General features: G+C 48.4%; 3 protein-coding genes across 4 annotated transcripts; 1 reads left to right on the top strand and 2 right to left on the bottom strand.

Moving 5' to 3' along the window:
• Positions 1 to 313: 313 nt before the first annotated feature.
• Positions 314 to 6,559, bottom strand: LOC131269415 (arf-GAP with coiled-coil, ANK repeat and PH domain-containing protein 2). Its single transcript, XM_058271763.1, has 5 exons — positions 6,418 to 6,559; positions 5,222 to 5,519; positions 3,976 to 5,037; positions 3,405 to 3,725; positions 314 to 3,191 (listed from the first exon to the last, which is right to left on the bottom strand). Exons 2-5 carry the CDS (start codon positions 5,275 to 5,277, stop codon positions 1,667 to 1,669), a joined length of 2,964 nt encoding a protein of 987 aa, XP_058127746.1. The 5' UTR covers positions 5,278 to 5,519; positions 6,418 to 6,559; the 3' UTR covers positions 314 to 1,666.
• A 589-nt stretch (positions 6,560 to 7,148) lies between these two features.
• LOC131269436 (C-signal) lies at positions 7,149 to 9,128 on the bottom strand. Its single transcript, XM_058271791.1, has 3 exons — positions 8,697 to 9,128; positions 7,963 to 8,014; positions 7,149 to 7,895 (listed from the first exon to the last, which is right to left on the bottom strand). The coding sequence occupies exons 1-3, from the start codon at positions 8,823 to 8,825 to the stop codon at positions 7,330 to 7,332; spliced, it is 747 nt and encodes a 248-aa protein (XP_058127774.1). The 5' UTR covers positions 8,826 to 9,128; the 3' UTR covers positions 7,149 to 7,329.
• Positions 8,328 to 13,774, top strand: LOC131269423 (thioredoxin reductase 1, mitochondrial-like). Of its 2 annotated transcripts, none has more exons than XM_058271777.1 (2): positions 8,328 to 8,505; positions 11,583 to 13,774. In XM_058271777.1, the coding sequence occupies exons 1-2, from the start codon at positions 8,490 to 8,492 to the stop codon at positions 13,073 to 13,075; spliced, it is 1,509 nt and encodes a 502-aa protein (XP_058127760.1). In that variant the 5' UTR covers positions 8,328 to 8,489; the 3' UTR covers positions 13,076 to 13,774. The 2 variants fall into 2 exon arrangements, with proteins under 2 accessions (XP_058127760.1, XP_058127759.1); XM_058271776.1 differs by lacking the exon at positions 8,328 to 8,505 and adding an exon at positions 10,561 to 11,073.
• Positions 13,775 to 14,678: the final 904 nt, after the last annotated feature.

Here is a 14,678-nt window from a genome sequence, read left to right as displayed (position 1 = left end):
AAGTAACCGGAAATAGAGCATAGCGATTGGTACGGTTTGTTCAAAGCAACTCAAATCAATTCAATCCCGAGCAACGAATGTCGAGGGCGGCCGAGATATATCGTCCGTTCCGACCGGGTGATGGTGATAATCCGTTTAAGCGATAGACAGTAAACAGAAAGAAATAAATAAAATTAAACTTAGCTGCGTACCACTGAGATGATTTTCGATTTTTCAGCCGAATTCCTTCCATTTCAATCCAACCCGTACGCTTCAGTTAAATAACATCTTTATTCGTAATATATGTTGCTTCAACGCTCCCTCATCAACTTCCTTTCAAGTAAATACATTATCCATGTGTGTGTGTGTATGTGTTTTTTTTCTGTTTCGTTTTGTTTTGTTTTCCTTCAAATAATATGCTTAACTTAAACAATAAGTGTTTTCCCTATTTGGCTCGTAAGGTTGGTAGTGGTTTAGGTGCAATAATATTATTATTATTATCATATTACAACTCCCTTTGCTCGAGGCGTTGCTGGTGATGCGGTAGCTATAAATCGAAACGCTATACGATAATATATCTTAATAAACCGATAGAAGCCGTCAGCAAGGAAAACGGGATGGAACGGTGCCATCTTGGAGGATCAAGAACAAGAGGCACTAACTAACTAACCGCAAGGCCAAGCGCAAGCGGAGATTTCGAGAACTTCTGGAGAATACTTGCGTCCTGCCTTGTGCTTATCGAAGGCAGCAAACATCGGGCAATACTGTTCCTTTGCTTGCAATGCGGAATGTTGAACCCTCTGTTTTGCGTGACGGGAACAAGCAGCTTAACGTTCCGTGTCCCCAATGTTGGCTTTGGTTGGGCGGAGCTTGAGGGGGGGGGGGGTGGAGGGCTGCTGTTGTTTGCGTCGCGAAACGGTGGCGGATCGAATGGTGAGCGTAAGAAACTATAGCTATCAGTAAGAAACGTGTTTTCGAATGATTTCATTGTTTTGTTTTCTAAAACAAAACCACATGTGTGAAGAAACTATGCAGTGAAACTATTTCACCAAAAAAAGGCAAGCTAAAGTATTGGAGGAATGCTCCGAATAAATAACTGCAAAGGTAAAACAAATGATGGAAGAATCGATTAGCAAATGGTAAGAATCATAAAATATTTCAGCTTTTGTTTTTCAGCAATTTCGATACTCTATCTACTCCTCCAAAGGAATGGAATAATCCTAGTATTTTTGTAAGCCGATGCTCTTGGAGCCACCGTTTTTGGAACTAGAAAAAAAGGAATCGTGCGCCAGTTGTTGAACAAGATCGTAGTAGAGAGATTCGCATACTTGTTCTTGTTTGTTTTGCTGCGTTTGCATTGCAGAACATATTAAGCGAAAACAAACATGAAACATTTGAATGCTATTCAACAACGAACTCAGATTGTTTATGGAAATGAGGGCCGGAAAAATAGCGCATGAAGTTTAGTAACGGTAATAAAATTACAACTACAGCCGAATAAAGTGATGAAGAAAAAAGCCCGTTTTGCACAATAGAGATTCAGCATTGGGCGTTGCGATTGAGAATCGCCCCTAGGGCACAGGGTTTTGGAAAGCAAACCAGCTCGGTGGTGAGATGGGAAATGGACATCTGGAAGCACATCTCGAACAAGGGCACCGTTGGCTGTAGCTGTGTGTGAGTGTGTGACCTATGCTTTTTCGTTTGGTTCGGTCAGCGGTGCATCGAGATCGGTGACGGCAACGGTGACGGTGGAGGAGATGTCGGCGTTGACGTGCTGCTGGCGCAGTTGCTGCTGTTGCTGTTGCTGCTGTTGCTGCTGTTGCTGATGACGATTGCGTTGGAGGCGCTGCGGTTGGTTGCTGGCGAGATGGGAAAACTCGTTCATGACGGCGACGTAGGTGGAGTCACCGCCGGTGTAGGAGTCACCGTCCTCGCCCGAGCCGATCTCGTCGTTCAGCAGGGTGAGCCGCAGCAGCGTGACGATGTCGGCGTCCTCCTTCTCGACCGCGATGTCGATCGGCCGGCGCCCGTCGACGTCGGCGATGTCGTACTGCGCCTTGTGCTTGAGCAGCAGGTAGGCCTGGGCGGCAGAACCCTGCTCGGCGGCGAGATGGAGCGCGGTGCGGCCGTGCCGGTCGGTCGCGTTGATGGAGGCGCCGTTCAGCAGCAGGAACTCGCACGACATGACCGAGCCGGACAGGACGGCGGCGTGCAGCGGCGTTCGGTCGGCGTCGTCCGCGTTCACCCAGCTCTTGTCGGCGCCGAGCGCGAGCGCCTGGCTCATCACCGGCAGGTTGTGGCCGCTGGCCGCCTTGTACAGTAGATAGTTGGGCGACAGACGCTCGAGCTCCTCGCACGCCATGATTGCGTTGTCCTCCTCGCCGCTGGTCGACTCTTGGTCCGAGTTCAGCAGCAACAGGTCCTCGTCCGGCAGGTGGTGGTCGTTGGTGAGGATGCTGTCACCGATCAGCAGGATGTCGGCGAACTGTTTCGGCACCAGCTCGCCCCGCACGTCCTTCTCGTCCGCGTCCGGCACGGCCCGTGACCCACCCGGCTCTCCATCATCCTCATCTTCCAGCCGCTCGCAGCTGTCGGCTTCTTTCTCCCGCTCATCGTCGCCGTCGTCGTCGTCATCGTCATCCAGGTTGGTGACTGGAACGGTCGTGCCGCTGGGGGCCACACCTACGCCCCGGTGCGGGCGTCTAAGCAGCTGACGGTAGCTGCGACGGCGCAGCTTCTTGATGCTCCACTTCTCCGGGAACTTTGAGCTGTCCGCGCCGATGCTCTTGAACGACAGCGTCGACGACGAGGTGCTACTGTCGTCCGGCAGGCCCACTGGCAGCCCGCCGAGCCCCTCCAGCGGCACCACGAACCGCCGCTCGATGTACTTCGCCCGGATCCACGCCTCGCGCACCGCGATCTCGCAGTTGTCCGTCGCGCGGTCGAACCGCGCCAGCCGCGCCGTATTCCCCTCGTACACCCGGTTGATCACGTCGTTGCCGAGCTCGATCATCACGCGCAGTATCTCCGGCTCCCACACGTCCAGCGTCAGCGAGCGCACCTTGCTGTAGTGCACGCCCAGGCTCCGATGCACGCCTGAGCACGCGATGCACAGCGTGATACCGAGATTGATCGAGGCCCAGCGCGGATCCGCGTTGCCGCAGTCCGCGCACCGCGAGTTGCCCGGGATCTTCAGCATCTGGGTCCAGTTGCTGTAAAACACAAAGCAAATCATCGATTGAGACTCCAAAAACAGGGGTCAACACACAACTTGACGCCAGCCATTTGTCTTGGAATTATGATTAGTGATCCATAAAACCGTTAAATCTGTCAAAATCTATCTGAACATGAATAAACCATTTGGAAGTTCTCAACCAATGCATGAACAACCCTATAACCATACAAAACTGCAACTGCACACTTACATTTTCTTGTAGCCTTTCCGGGTGCCATCGGAACCACGGCTTGCCCGGTCGCGTCCGCCCGCATCTCCTCCGCCCCCATCCGCCGAACCGCGCGAGTACTCTCCTCCTCCTCGGGCACCCCCGCCCGCTCCTCCCGCACCTCCACCGACAGCTCCGCCGCCACTGCCGGCCCCTCCGCCACCACCGCCACTAACGCCGGCCCGGCCTCGCATATCGTTACTGTACGGGCTGTTGTGCTGGATGGCGGAATCGATGCCCTTCTGCAGTGCCCTGATCCACGCGCTCATCATCGCCTCCGAGTCGGCTTGCAGGATGTGCGATCTGCAAAGTGAACAGGGTACCAGTCACAAAACAACGATGAAGGTGTGCACCGAGCTAGCTTATCAAAATTTGCAATATAATACAAACTACTATTCGTCTCAATTGCGCATTATTATATGCCTTATATGTCCTATTCGATGCTTTCAAAACATGTATTAGCTCGCATTACAACTTAACAAATCGGATACACAATGTTTACAGAACATAATAACGGGCAAGTAAAGATAGAGAGGACACGAATGGGACTTACTTGGTCGGTGAAATCACCTCAAAGCAGAAGCGTCGATCGGAGTCGGCCAACGGGCGCACGGTGCAGAGCCGTAGATCCTCCTCCATCACGGTCGGCTGCTCCTCGCCGGTGCGCTTCCGGTAGAACAGCTGATTATCGCGCATGCAAAACCACCGCCTGTTCCAGGTTTTGAACGCGTTCGAGGTGCGCTTGAACAGGTAGCCCTCCATGTAGCCCGGATGGCGGTGATCGCTTCCACTGGCGCTACCACTTCCCCGGTTGCCACCACCACCACCACCGTCAACGCCACCTTCCGACTCTGAATAACTACTCCCGGCCAGCGTGGGGTCACCGTCGGAAGGATGATTGTCACCACCGTCGCCTGTCCGGGCCGCGTCGTTGACGCACATGTGCCGGTTTTGCATGTGCTTGTCGAGCACACCGTACTCGCTGCGCATGAGACCGATCTCGTCGACGAGCGTCTTGAAGAACGAGCCATAGTCCTCACACAGGTCCGAGCCCTGGTGGAAGTAGGTGCTGCACGCCTGCAGGTAGCTCAGAAGCGTCGCCAGTATCTCGTGGCGCTTGCGGTTCTGCAACAGCGTGATGTAGTTGACGTAGTCGAGCGCCGTGTGATTGAAGCAGCTCTTCGTCGCCGATAGCAGGTTCTCCGCCTCGACGATGTCCGCCGGGCGGCCGCGGCTGACCTGCGAGTTCTTGTACACGGCCGCGTCCAGGTTCTCGGACACCTTGGCAAAGATCTGCCGGTACTCTTTCACCTCACGGATGTCGCGCTTCAGGAAGCCGGTGAGGTCCTTCAGCACAGTCCGGTTGGCCTGATCGAGCAGCGTCGTATGAAACTTGTTCATCTCCTGCAGCAGCTGGATGAGCTGGGCCAGCGCGTTCGTCGAGTTCTTGCTGTCCTGGAAGTGCCGCTGCAGCTCCCACAGCGAGGTGGCGAACGTGCTCTGATGGCGGATGTACTCCTTGCCGCTGTCCACCGCCGCACTGCAAGCTTTGATGATCTTCTCCAGCCGCACCTCCAGGTGCTCGATCTCGCTCTCCTCCTGCTCAAGTCGCAACCTGAAAGGAACCAAAGCATGTAGCAAACGCGCAAGAAGCATGAGTCATCGTTGCGCGTTGCATTTGCTTTCTCTAAACCGTGCGTCACCCCATCATCGTGCAGCGTGCGTCTTTCTCGCCACGTTTATTATGCTCTACATTACATCCATTCCCCTCACCCTCTTCCTGCCACTTTCGCTCTCACCTGAACTTGGGCGAGTCTTTAAGACACTCCCCGAAATCGATCTTGCACTGTGCCATCGTTCCGGACCACTTCTTTTCTATTTGGCAGCAACAGCTACGACGATATTTACGATTGATAGACAAAACCGTTGATTGTTGGGGTCATCAGCGCACGGCGAGCCTCGGCGGTATGGGGATTGACTTGTCGCTGATCGTACTTGTCCGTACGGTGTTCGGGTTACAGAAAGTTGATGGAGCTGTTCGCAGTGTAATGCATGATTAAGACCATCCCGAAGGGCCTCGCTCAAAAGGGCAAACGGCTGGGGAAGGGAGAAAAGCGTAAAAGATAACGTGCACATTGAAATGAAAGCCACTTTTTGCTGCGAAACGGAAGTGCGATCTTTGCCGGTTGCAGCTGTCGATACGATACGTAGTCTGATATCTACAAGATGTAGCAACGATTGATGAACTGAATCCATAGGATACTATTTCGTCTCCATCGAAACCTTATTCATTGGCGATCGGGTGTTACAGAGGAATACACCCCTTCACCTCCTTCGATTTTCCATTTTTTCCCTTTTTTCCACTCACGAGCCTACTTCTTCCGGCTGCACACACATTGTTTGTCATTGCGCTGCCCTGATGGGGCACACGCACACTTGAATTCCCTTACTACGGTACAATTCCGTTTCGATCAACTAAAAACAGAAGTTATAACATGTACGATAGGGTACAGCTATGAACATCAAAGCAAACAGTCGTTTTTTCGCATAGCAAAACAACGCATATCATAGATCTGTTTCAATATGTAAATAAGCTGCAAAGGTAACAATATGTTTTATGATCGTGTCAATGGCAAGGGCCACGATCTGTTTTCATGATTGGTTAGACCGACTGTGCAAACTATTATCAAACGAGCCAACACAGATCGTACGATACAATTACGTTTTTACACGTTCCTTGAGCTGACTTCGGTTCCCTGGGTACGTTGTGCAGGTACGAGTTGTCCCCATCGCTTCTGTCACAACACTTCCGTTCCGGTATGCTTGGCAAAGTCGTACATTCGGAAAGATGCCACATCTGCCTTGGCGCAATCTATTGCAACTTCCCGGTACTTACTTACCAGACGGCCGCACCTCCCACCTTACAACACACTTTGATTGTTGGCAAATTTGCGAAGGAATGGTTTCTACGTCATTCACAGGAAGATGTGCTTACCAAAATGTAGATCACCGGACGGACCGGACGGACCGGACGTTGGACACAATTATATCACACGAACGAATGGGCGCCTTTTGCTATTCTTTTGCAAACATTACTTCAAAGGCACAGAGGTATTAAAACAAAGTATAAACACAACACGATGGCGCACGTAAATCCACGTCCGAACTGTGCGATGAACAAAATGTTACTGACTGATCGAAGTGCTACGCATTGACATATGTCATTATTATTTGTAACTCTTGTAACGGGTACCAGGCGCACAGCAAAACAGGATTTTAAAATTATTTTTAAGAATCTTAAAATGATGCCGCTATTAGACAATGGTTTTTTCTTTTTTTTCTAGTTTGGGAGATAGTGACAAATTGTGTTTGAGAGAAATATTGTAGCCAGGAAATATGAAACAAGTTTTTATCGATTGATATAACGTGTGTAACACGGTTACACTCAGCTGTCAAAAGTTTTTTATGTTTTAATGCAATTCAATAATAATCAAGGATTCTTATACAAAACTTTACATGATTAATTAAGATTAATTTACAATTAAATTATTCAAATGTTCATTCATTCTTATTTAGTAACATACGCGAAACTGATTGACAACTGCTTGTATCGTTTCAGTAACGTATGTAACACTACATTGTCAAAAACGATTTGTTGATGTTTTAACACGCACTTGTGCAAATCTACTAAAAATTAATTGTTTGTGCTCATAGTTTCGTATAGTTTCAAGTTTCGCCGGGGTACAGTATTTGTGTTTTATCATCAGTGCTATTCGACATCAAAAGTTAGCAAAGTTAAACATTTATTAGAACTGCATTCATGCACCATCAGAGATCTTACAACCATCATAGGAAATGCAATACTCGATCCGAACGCTACCTGTTGCTCGTTTCGTTCGAACGCATCCTACCATGGCAACTTTTTGCCATCGTACTGCAGAAATCCGGCATTGTGTGACTCATTGAGGGAAAGTAATGTGTTTACCATGCCAGTGCAGCTCTGCTCCACCGTCAATGGAGCCTTTGTGCCACCCATATCAGTTTGGACCCAACCGGGGTGCATCGCAACGGCCATAATTTTGTTCGCCTTCAGATCAATGCTCATGGACTTAGTAGCTGCGTTCAGTGCTGCCTTCGAAGTTCGGTATCCGTACAGACCGCCGTCTACGTTTGCCTCAATGGAGCCGAGAATCGAGCTCATGTTGACGATGCAGGCGCGATGCGACCCGACCGATGCATCTTTGTTGCCTTCCGATGCTTTCCGCAGCAACGGCACAAACGCCTTAGTCATCATTATCGGCGCCACCGTATTGGTGACGAACGTGTCCACCAGGTCGTCGCTTTTCGTGAAATTCAACCGAGTCGACTTGGGAGAAATACCGGCGTTGTTGAATAGCACGTTCAAACCGTCTCCCTGCAGGGCCGATTCAACGGATTTGGCAAACTCCTCATAGCGGTCGAAATTTTTCACATCTGTAGGTAAACAAAGTAATACAAAATTAATAATGTTTAAAATCGTCTCACGCCGTCTGTGCCTTACCAAATTGCAAAGGGATGATGCTGGAATGCTGTTTGGCCAGCTCTAACAGCTCCTAAATTTTAAAAAAAGATTTAAATTAATTCTTTGACAAGATAGAACTCTACAACAGTTAACATATAATAACCATAACCGGTTCGAAACCGAAGCGTTACTTAAAGAAGAACTCTACAACAGGCAAAACTCTACAAAAGTCATAACCGGTTACGAAGCGTACAGGTTAGTTTTCACGAGCGCCATTGCGACTCTACGTACGCTGTGACCCCAACATTTTTAATGGTGCTTCACAGGAGCCGGCGCGTATAATAAATACAACTACGATATAGCTCCATCAAACGCGAGTCGAGTGAGTTCGATAGAAGACGTACAGTGCGGAAACAGCACCAACAGTCCCGGCAACAATCATCCGTCAACTTCAACATCACATTCCATATTGGTGTTCATAACCTAACCCTAGTGCGGCAGAGTGTGCAGTGATAATTGGTAAAACCGTCGCTAAACAGTGAAAGCAGTCTCTAAAAAGCGAAGATATGGCGCCTTTGAATCGTAAGTTTTTCGTACACTGTGATTATTTACTAGTTGTGTTCTAGGTTATGCATGACTTTGCATGTTTGTGCAATAGTGCTTTCAATAGGATCACTTGCACAAGGTAGCAAGATGGTCGAGTTCTAATGAGCAAAATAGCGATTCGAAGAAGGGAAAGGGTGAGAAAAGGGGTACAATTACAACCTACTTACCCCCGATGTCCCCGGATCACGATATGTTGCAATGATGTGTGTGGGACGCGAGGTCGGCAACCCAACGAGAGCCTTAACAAGTCCCAATCCGAGGCCACGGTTGCAGCCGGTAATGAGAATGCTCTTCATGTTGTGATAAAGATGTCCGGTTATGGAACGCCGGGAAATATTGCCTCTGGTAGAGAAGACGATCCGGTACTGCTGGCTTATCTTCCGCTGTTTTCCTCGCTTCCAAACACCAGCCTTCACTAATTGCTGGGAGTGACGTAACGTTGTGCAATGTCTCTACAACTCAAGTAAACTTTTAGTTCCGTTCCACGCAGTTTGAAATTAGCCACAGAATAGAAAACTATCAGCCATTACAATATCTTTCCGATTGTTTGGACGAAGTGTGGTGGAAGGCTACAAGAAACGGTCAGAGCAGCGACGACTGGTCCCGTAAAGTGACAAGCAAACGCAGCCTGGCCATCTCATAAGACGTTTCGCTCTCGCTTCAATCATGCTTGGCTACTCTTTTATGTCTCGAATGGTCCATCATCGAAATTCACCAACACTCACGACAAGTCCATGCTAGCGGTCCAAAGCATTAATGTTTTTTTTTTCATAATTATGAAAATGCCATCCGCTAAAAGTTCCTAATTAAGGTTTTTCTTGTGTAAAATGGAATCATATGAAATCATCCCACCTACTACACTATCTTGTGACATTGCACTTATCTTTCCTCATCGTGCATGATTAAACAATAATGATTCAAATGGGCCCACTTGATGGGCTTCCTTGGTAATCACGAAAGCTGATAAATGATATCAATATCGTTTGCGTACTCGGGTTGCGGCAACTAAACTGCACAATAAACCTAGCAACATTCGTCCGCCTGTTGAATGGATGCCAGTATCGAGAATTACAATTATGGTACGGGAGTTTCATAAATACGATCAAAGTGGTCTATCAGATTGAGGAACTGATTGAATCATTGTGAAGGGAAGCAAAGGGTTGAAGTGTGACGCTTCTCGTCCGTCGATAGATTTGTATTGATCGCCATATGATTCACAATTCCAAGCATGCTATTCGTTTGTTCCCTCCATCTGTTGGTGGAATACCCTCGGTTACTAAGCAACCAGCGGCAACGTCATGCAGCAACACACATTCCAATGCGCTCGAGGCTTACAGAGTCCTACTCCAGTTCGAAGGCTTTTTAGAGTGTTAGAACCCACGCTAATGGCTTTCAAATCACACATCCGACGATAGGGTGGTGTTTTTGCAAGTCATCCTAGCCGGCACGTTTTCCCAGTATGTCTTTTCCACGCGAGAAGCTTCTCGAATGGATCGACGGCTGCTAAATGGCGGAGACATCATCATGCACATCGTGTGATTTCCGGAGGGAAACACTGACGAAATGATTCACTCGTACATAACGAAAAATATTTCATCTGAAGGCAGGATTATCAGTCTCATGCTGTTCATCTTTCTGCCATGATGAAATAGAGTCCTATGAAATTACACGGTACAGCTACATAGCCTCAACAATCGCGTTACCAAACAAAGTAAGCCTTGTTTAACTTACTCAGCAATACAATGTATCGAAGGCTTTAAGGTCTAATGTATCAAACCAACCTATTAAGCATCTGTCTGCGCTTTTAGTTATTAATTTTTGAAATTTATGCTGTTTTTATTCAAGGCGTATGCTACCAAGACGTATGCTACCATGCTTGTGTACGTGCTGATCGGTCAGCATACTTTAGTGTGTAGTTGTACAACCGGTGAACCGCTTCAAGGAACGACTGTCATTTTGTCCGACATTTAGAGCCCTTCGGCGGTGTGCCAATATTGTTGTTTTTATTTTCAAAGTTTCGCGCTTTGTAGCTAAAAGAAGTGATTTTAGGGCCGGCCGGCTATGTCTCTTCTTATAAGTGTCTCTTGTTCCCAGTGATGTGATGGTAAAAGGAGAAAATCGTTTCCTGTACGCGAAAGACCTGATGCAACACCGCCATTGCTAGGCTTAGTTATTCGTGCTGAGACAGCCGGCACGATTGGTTGAAGTTCGTGAGCGATCCGAAGAAAAAGCGAAAAAGTTGGACACTTTTTGTGAAATCGAAACTGTGTACAGTGCCGTCACATTTTTGGCATTCGTTACGACATTTTGTGCGGTTGCAAGTTACGACAGTTACTTCAGGGCGATTGACAGCTGGAGTACCCTGCGTTTTCATTTCATAACAACCAGCGAAAGCTAAAAGAACCGCAAGGAGAGCATAAGAAAGCACGAACACCAGCAAGACGCCAAACATGACGGTGGCCATCCTGACCAGACGTGTGCTGGGCTTTATGACTGTACGGCAGGTTCGATATTTCCGTACACAGTCTACAGCGATGTTTTCGAGTGAGTTCAACATGTTTCTAAGGTGTTTCCTCTTTCCTTAGTCGAACGAATCTTGAAGATAAAGTGCACTATCATCTTCTTCATTTGTACCCGAATAGAGTGTGTGCTTGTGTTATCGCCTCTCATTCCCGCACACTATCAGCTGACGCTTCATTTCCTTGGCACCACATTTCATCTGCTGGACGTTATACCCGGATACATCTTTGTAAAACTGTTAAAATGTAATTAAACTCAGCAACGCGTAGCAAATCGATTTAAAATGTCAGTAATCGAATCGGCATCCTTTTGCTTGGTCGTGTCACGGCGTTTACTTTTGCTACAATTGCTGCATTCTTTGGCACCGTCATCATCGAAATGCCCAATACGCGTTGGTTAGTAGCAATCTTTTGGGAACGTCCGAGTATAAATGCGGATAAACATTTGTCTTTAACCATTTAGTATATTATTTCAACAATTGCTAAAACAACATCAACAACACCAAAACTAACTATTGGTTCATTCTTTCGCAGAGGAAAACTTCGATTATGATCTGGTGGTGATTGGAGGCGGTTCCGGTGGGCTTGCCTGCGCTAAACAGGCCGTTCAGCTGGGAGCTAAGGTGGCGGTGCTAGACTACGTGCAGCCGTCGCCACGCGGAACCAAGTGGGGCCTCGGTGGAACCTGTGTGAACGTGGGCTGCATTCCGAAAAAGCTAATGCACCAGGCGTCGCTGCTGGGTGAGGCGATCCATGATTCACAGCCGTACGGATGGCAGTTTACCGACCCGGCCTCGGTGCGCCACGACTGGGAGAAACTGACCGAGTCGGTACAGAATCACGTCAAGTCGGTCAACTGGGTGACGCGTGTGGACCTGCGCGACCAGAAGGTGGAGTACGTGAACGGGCTCGGTCACTTTAAGGATGCGCACACGGTGGTGGCGGTATTGAAGAACAAGACGGAACGCGAATTGCGCGCAAAACACGTGGTCATTGCGGTCGGTGGCCGACCCCGCTATCCGGACATTCCCGGTGCCCTCGAGTACGGCATAACGAGCGATGATATCTTCAGCCTGCCGCACGCCCCCGGCAAGACGCTGTGCGTTGGTGCCGGTTACATCGGTTTGGAGTGTGCCGGTTTCCTGAAGGGACTGGGCTACGATGTGAGCGTGATGGTGCGATCGATTCTGCTGCGTGGCTTCGACCAGCAGATGGCTACGATGATTGGCGACTCGATGGTGGAACGCGGCATCCGCTTCCATCACCGCACACGCCCGCTAGCCGTTGAAAAGCAGGCGGATGGGCGCCTGTTGGTGCGTTACGAGACAGCAACCGAGGACGGGCAGACACAGACGGGCGAGGAAGTCTTCGATACGGTGCTGTTCGCCATCGGGCGTCAAGCGGAGACAGGTACGCTGCACCTAGAGAACGCTGGGGTTGCCACGGCCGAAGGCGGCAAGTCGGATAAGCTGGACGTGGCCATGCCGGACCATCAGACCAACGTCCCACACGTGCACGCCGTCGGTGACGTTCTGTATCGCAAGCCGGAACTGACGCCAGTCGCTATCCACGCGGGCCGCATCATTGCACGCCGGCTTTTCGGCGGATCGGACGAAACGATGGACTACCGCGACGTCGCCACCACCGTCTTCACGCCGCTCGAGTACGGCTGCGTCGGTTCGAGCGAGGAGGACGCCGAAGCGGCCCACGGCAAGGATAACATCGAAGTGTACCACGCCTACTACAAGCCGACCGAGTTCTTCGTGCCGCAGCGCTCCGTACGCTACTGCTATCTGAAGGCGGTGGCGCTGCGCGAAGGCGACCAGCGCGTACTCGGTTTGCACTTCCTCGGCCCGGTCGCCGGCGAGGTCATCCAGGGCTTCGCGGCCGCCCTCAAATGTGGGCTCACGATGAAGGTGCTCCGCAACACGGTCGGCATCCATCCGACGGTCGCGGAGGAGTTCACGCGGCTCGCGATCACCAAGAGCTCCGGGCTAGATCCGACTCCGGCCACCTGCTGCAGCTAAACTGTTTCTCCTTCACCTTGTATCGCCTTTCCTCGGAAGACCATCGTCCGTTCAGAATAGTAAGGGCATGTTAACAATAAGGAAGGAAAAAACTCGCAAAACACGAAATCAATCACATGAGTTTAGATACAACACAGGGAAAGGCAAAACGAAGCATGGATAGACGAAACTTAAATTTATAATAAAAGATTGCTATAAGATAGCACCGAACACAGACAGGGACAGCTGCACAGGAAATCAAATCAACGTTTACAGGACAGACAGGTGTAGTGTGTGTGGCCCGGAGTGTACGAAAAGCGGATACAATTAGGTTTGGTTTCCTGCTGGTTTTTGTTTCTTCGTCCTAATTGGCATCATTACCAAGGCTCAATCAAATTGAGCATATGTGATCTACAAAGAAACAAGAAGACGAGAATGTAGCAAGCAAAACACACTATCCGCCCATTCGCCGATATTTTAACTAGCTTTTCTCAAACAACACACCAACAAAAAACACTCATTCAGGTAGGGGTCCTGAGCAGCGCTAGAAGAAAAACAGGCAGAAAAGCATGGCAGAAAAGGACACACCCACGTAATCGTTATGACCTGTGTCCAGTTAAATTTCGTTTCGTATTTCATAATCAGTATAATTTCCAGCATATCCTCTGTTTCACGAATGAAATGAAATCTTTAATAAAATAATCACAATATATCTCACAATTGCTGCATTCCCTCGGCATCCAAAACTGGGTCATGGTAATAAAAGCAATTTCCCAATAATGCAATGATTGTTGATGTTTAGTTGTGTGTCCCTAATAGTGAGGGATTTTATTATTTTATTCTTTCCATTTGCTCACCTCAATAATACTTCGCGGAAAGTCACATTCGCGTAAAAGTGGAACTGTATCGTAATCCACTCGGCCTAGTTTGTCGCAAAAGTTTGGATCGAATCGAAAACAGCGGAAAGAGATGGTTACCGCTTTTACAAAAAGGGGTTAACGAGTGTGGGCGAGTCACTCCACCAATAAAGAAGGCTAACTAGTGCCGCAAGGGAAGTTGTGTAAGTCATAGAAACTAAACTAGCGTCTATTTCATTGACTAATAACGCGACCGAATGAAATGAAATCAATTTTGCTATCGAAAAGACTGCCTCGTGAACTAACCAATGGTTAAGAATCTGCTTTCTTATACAATTCATTGTACTTCTCAACTTCAAATATCTTATCCAGCTTAACAAAGGGATTGGAAAAGTTCTATAGGTTTTTTAAGGTTTTAAAGTGTACCACAATGCTTAACTGTCTTATTTCCAGAAACTGGCATCTTTAAGGAAAAGGTATAGTTCCGTTTATCTATTTAATGCTGGATCAATATTTTATATTTTATGACCCATCGGTTCAATTTCTTCTCGGAGCTCCTAGGTTACTATCCAGTCGAGAAGTGTTATTGTGGACTTTTGGGTTCGAAGGTAGATATGACTGACAGACTGATTGTTGGCTCAGAAAACAGAAGAGATAGGTATTTTGCTTCTTCATTTTCGTTCGGTTAAATGGTTCGTTTTATGTTTTTTTCCCATAGTCTCATCCGTTGCGATGCAATCACGAGCACATTCTGACTACCCACTACA

This window comes from Anopheles coustani, chromosome X (assembly GCF_943734705.1).
Source record: "Anopheles coustani chromosome X, idAnoCousDA_361_x.2, whole genome shotgun sequence".
Classification (NCBI taxonomy): domain Eukaryota; kingdom Metazoa; phylum Arthropoda; class Insecta; order Diptera; family Culicidae; genus Anopheles; species Anopheles coustani.
This window is presented reverse-complemented; position numbering and strand designations above follow the sequence as displayed.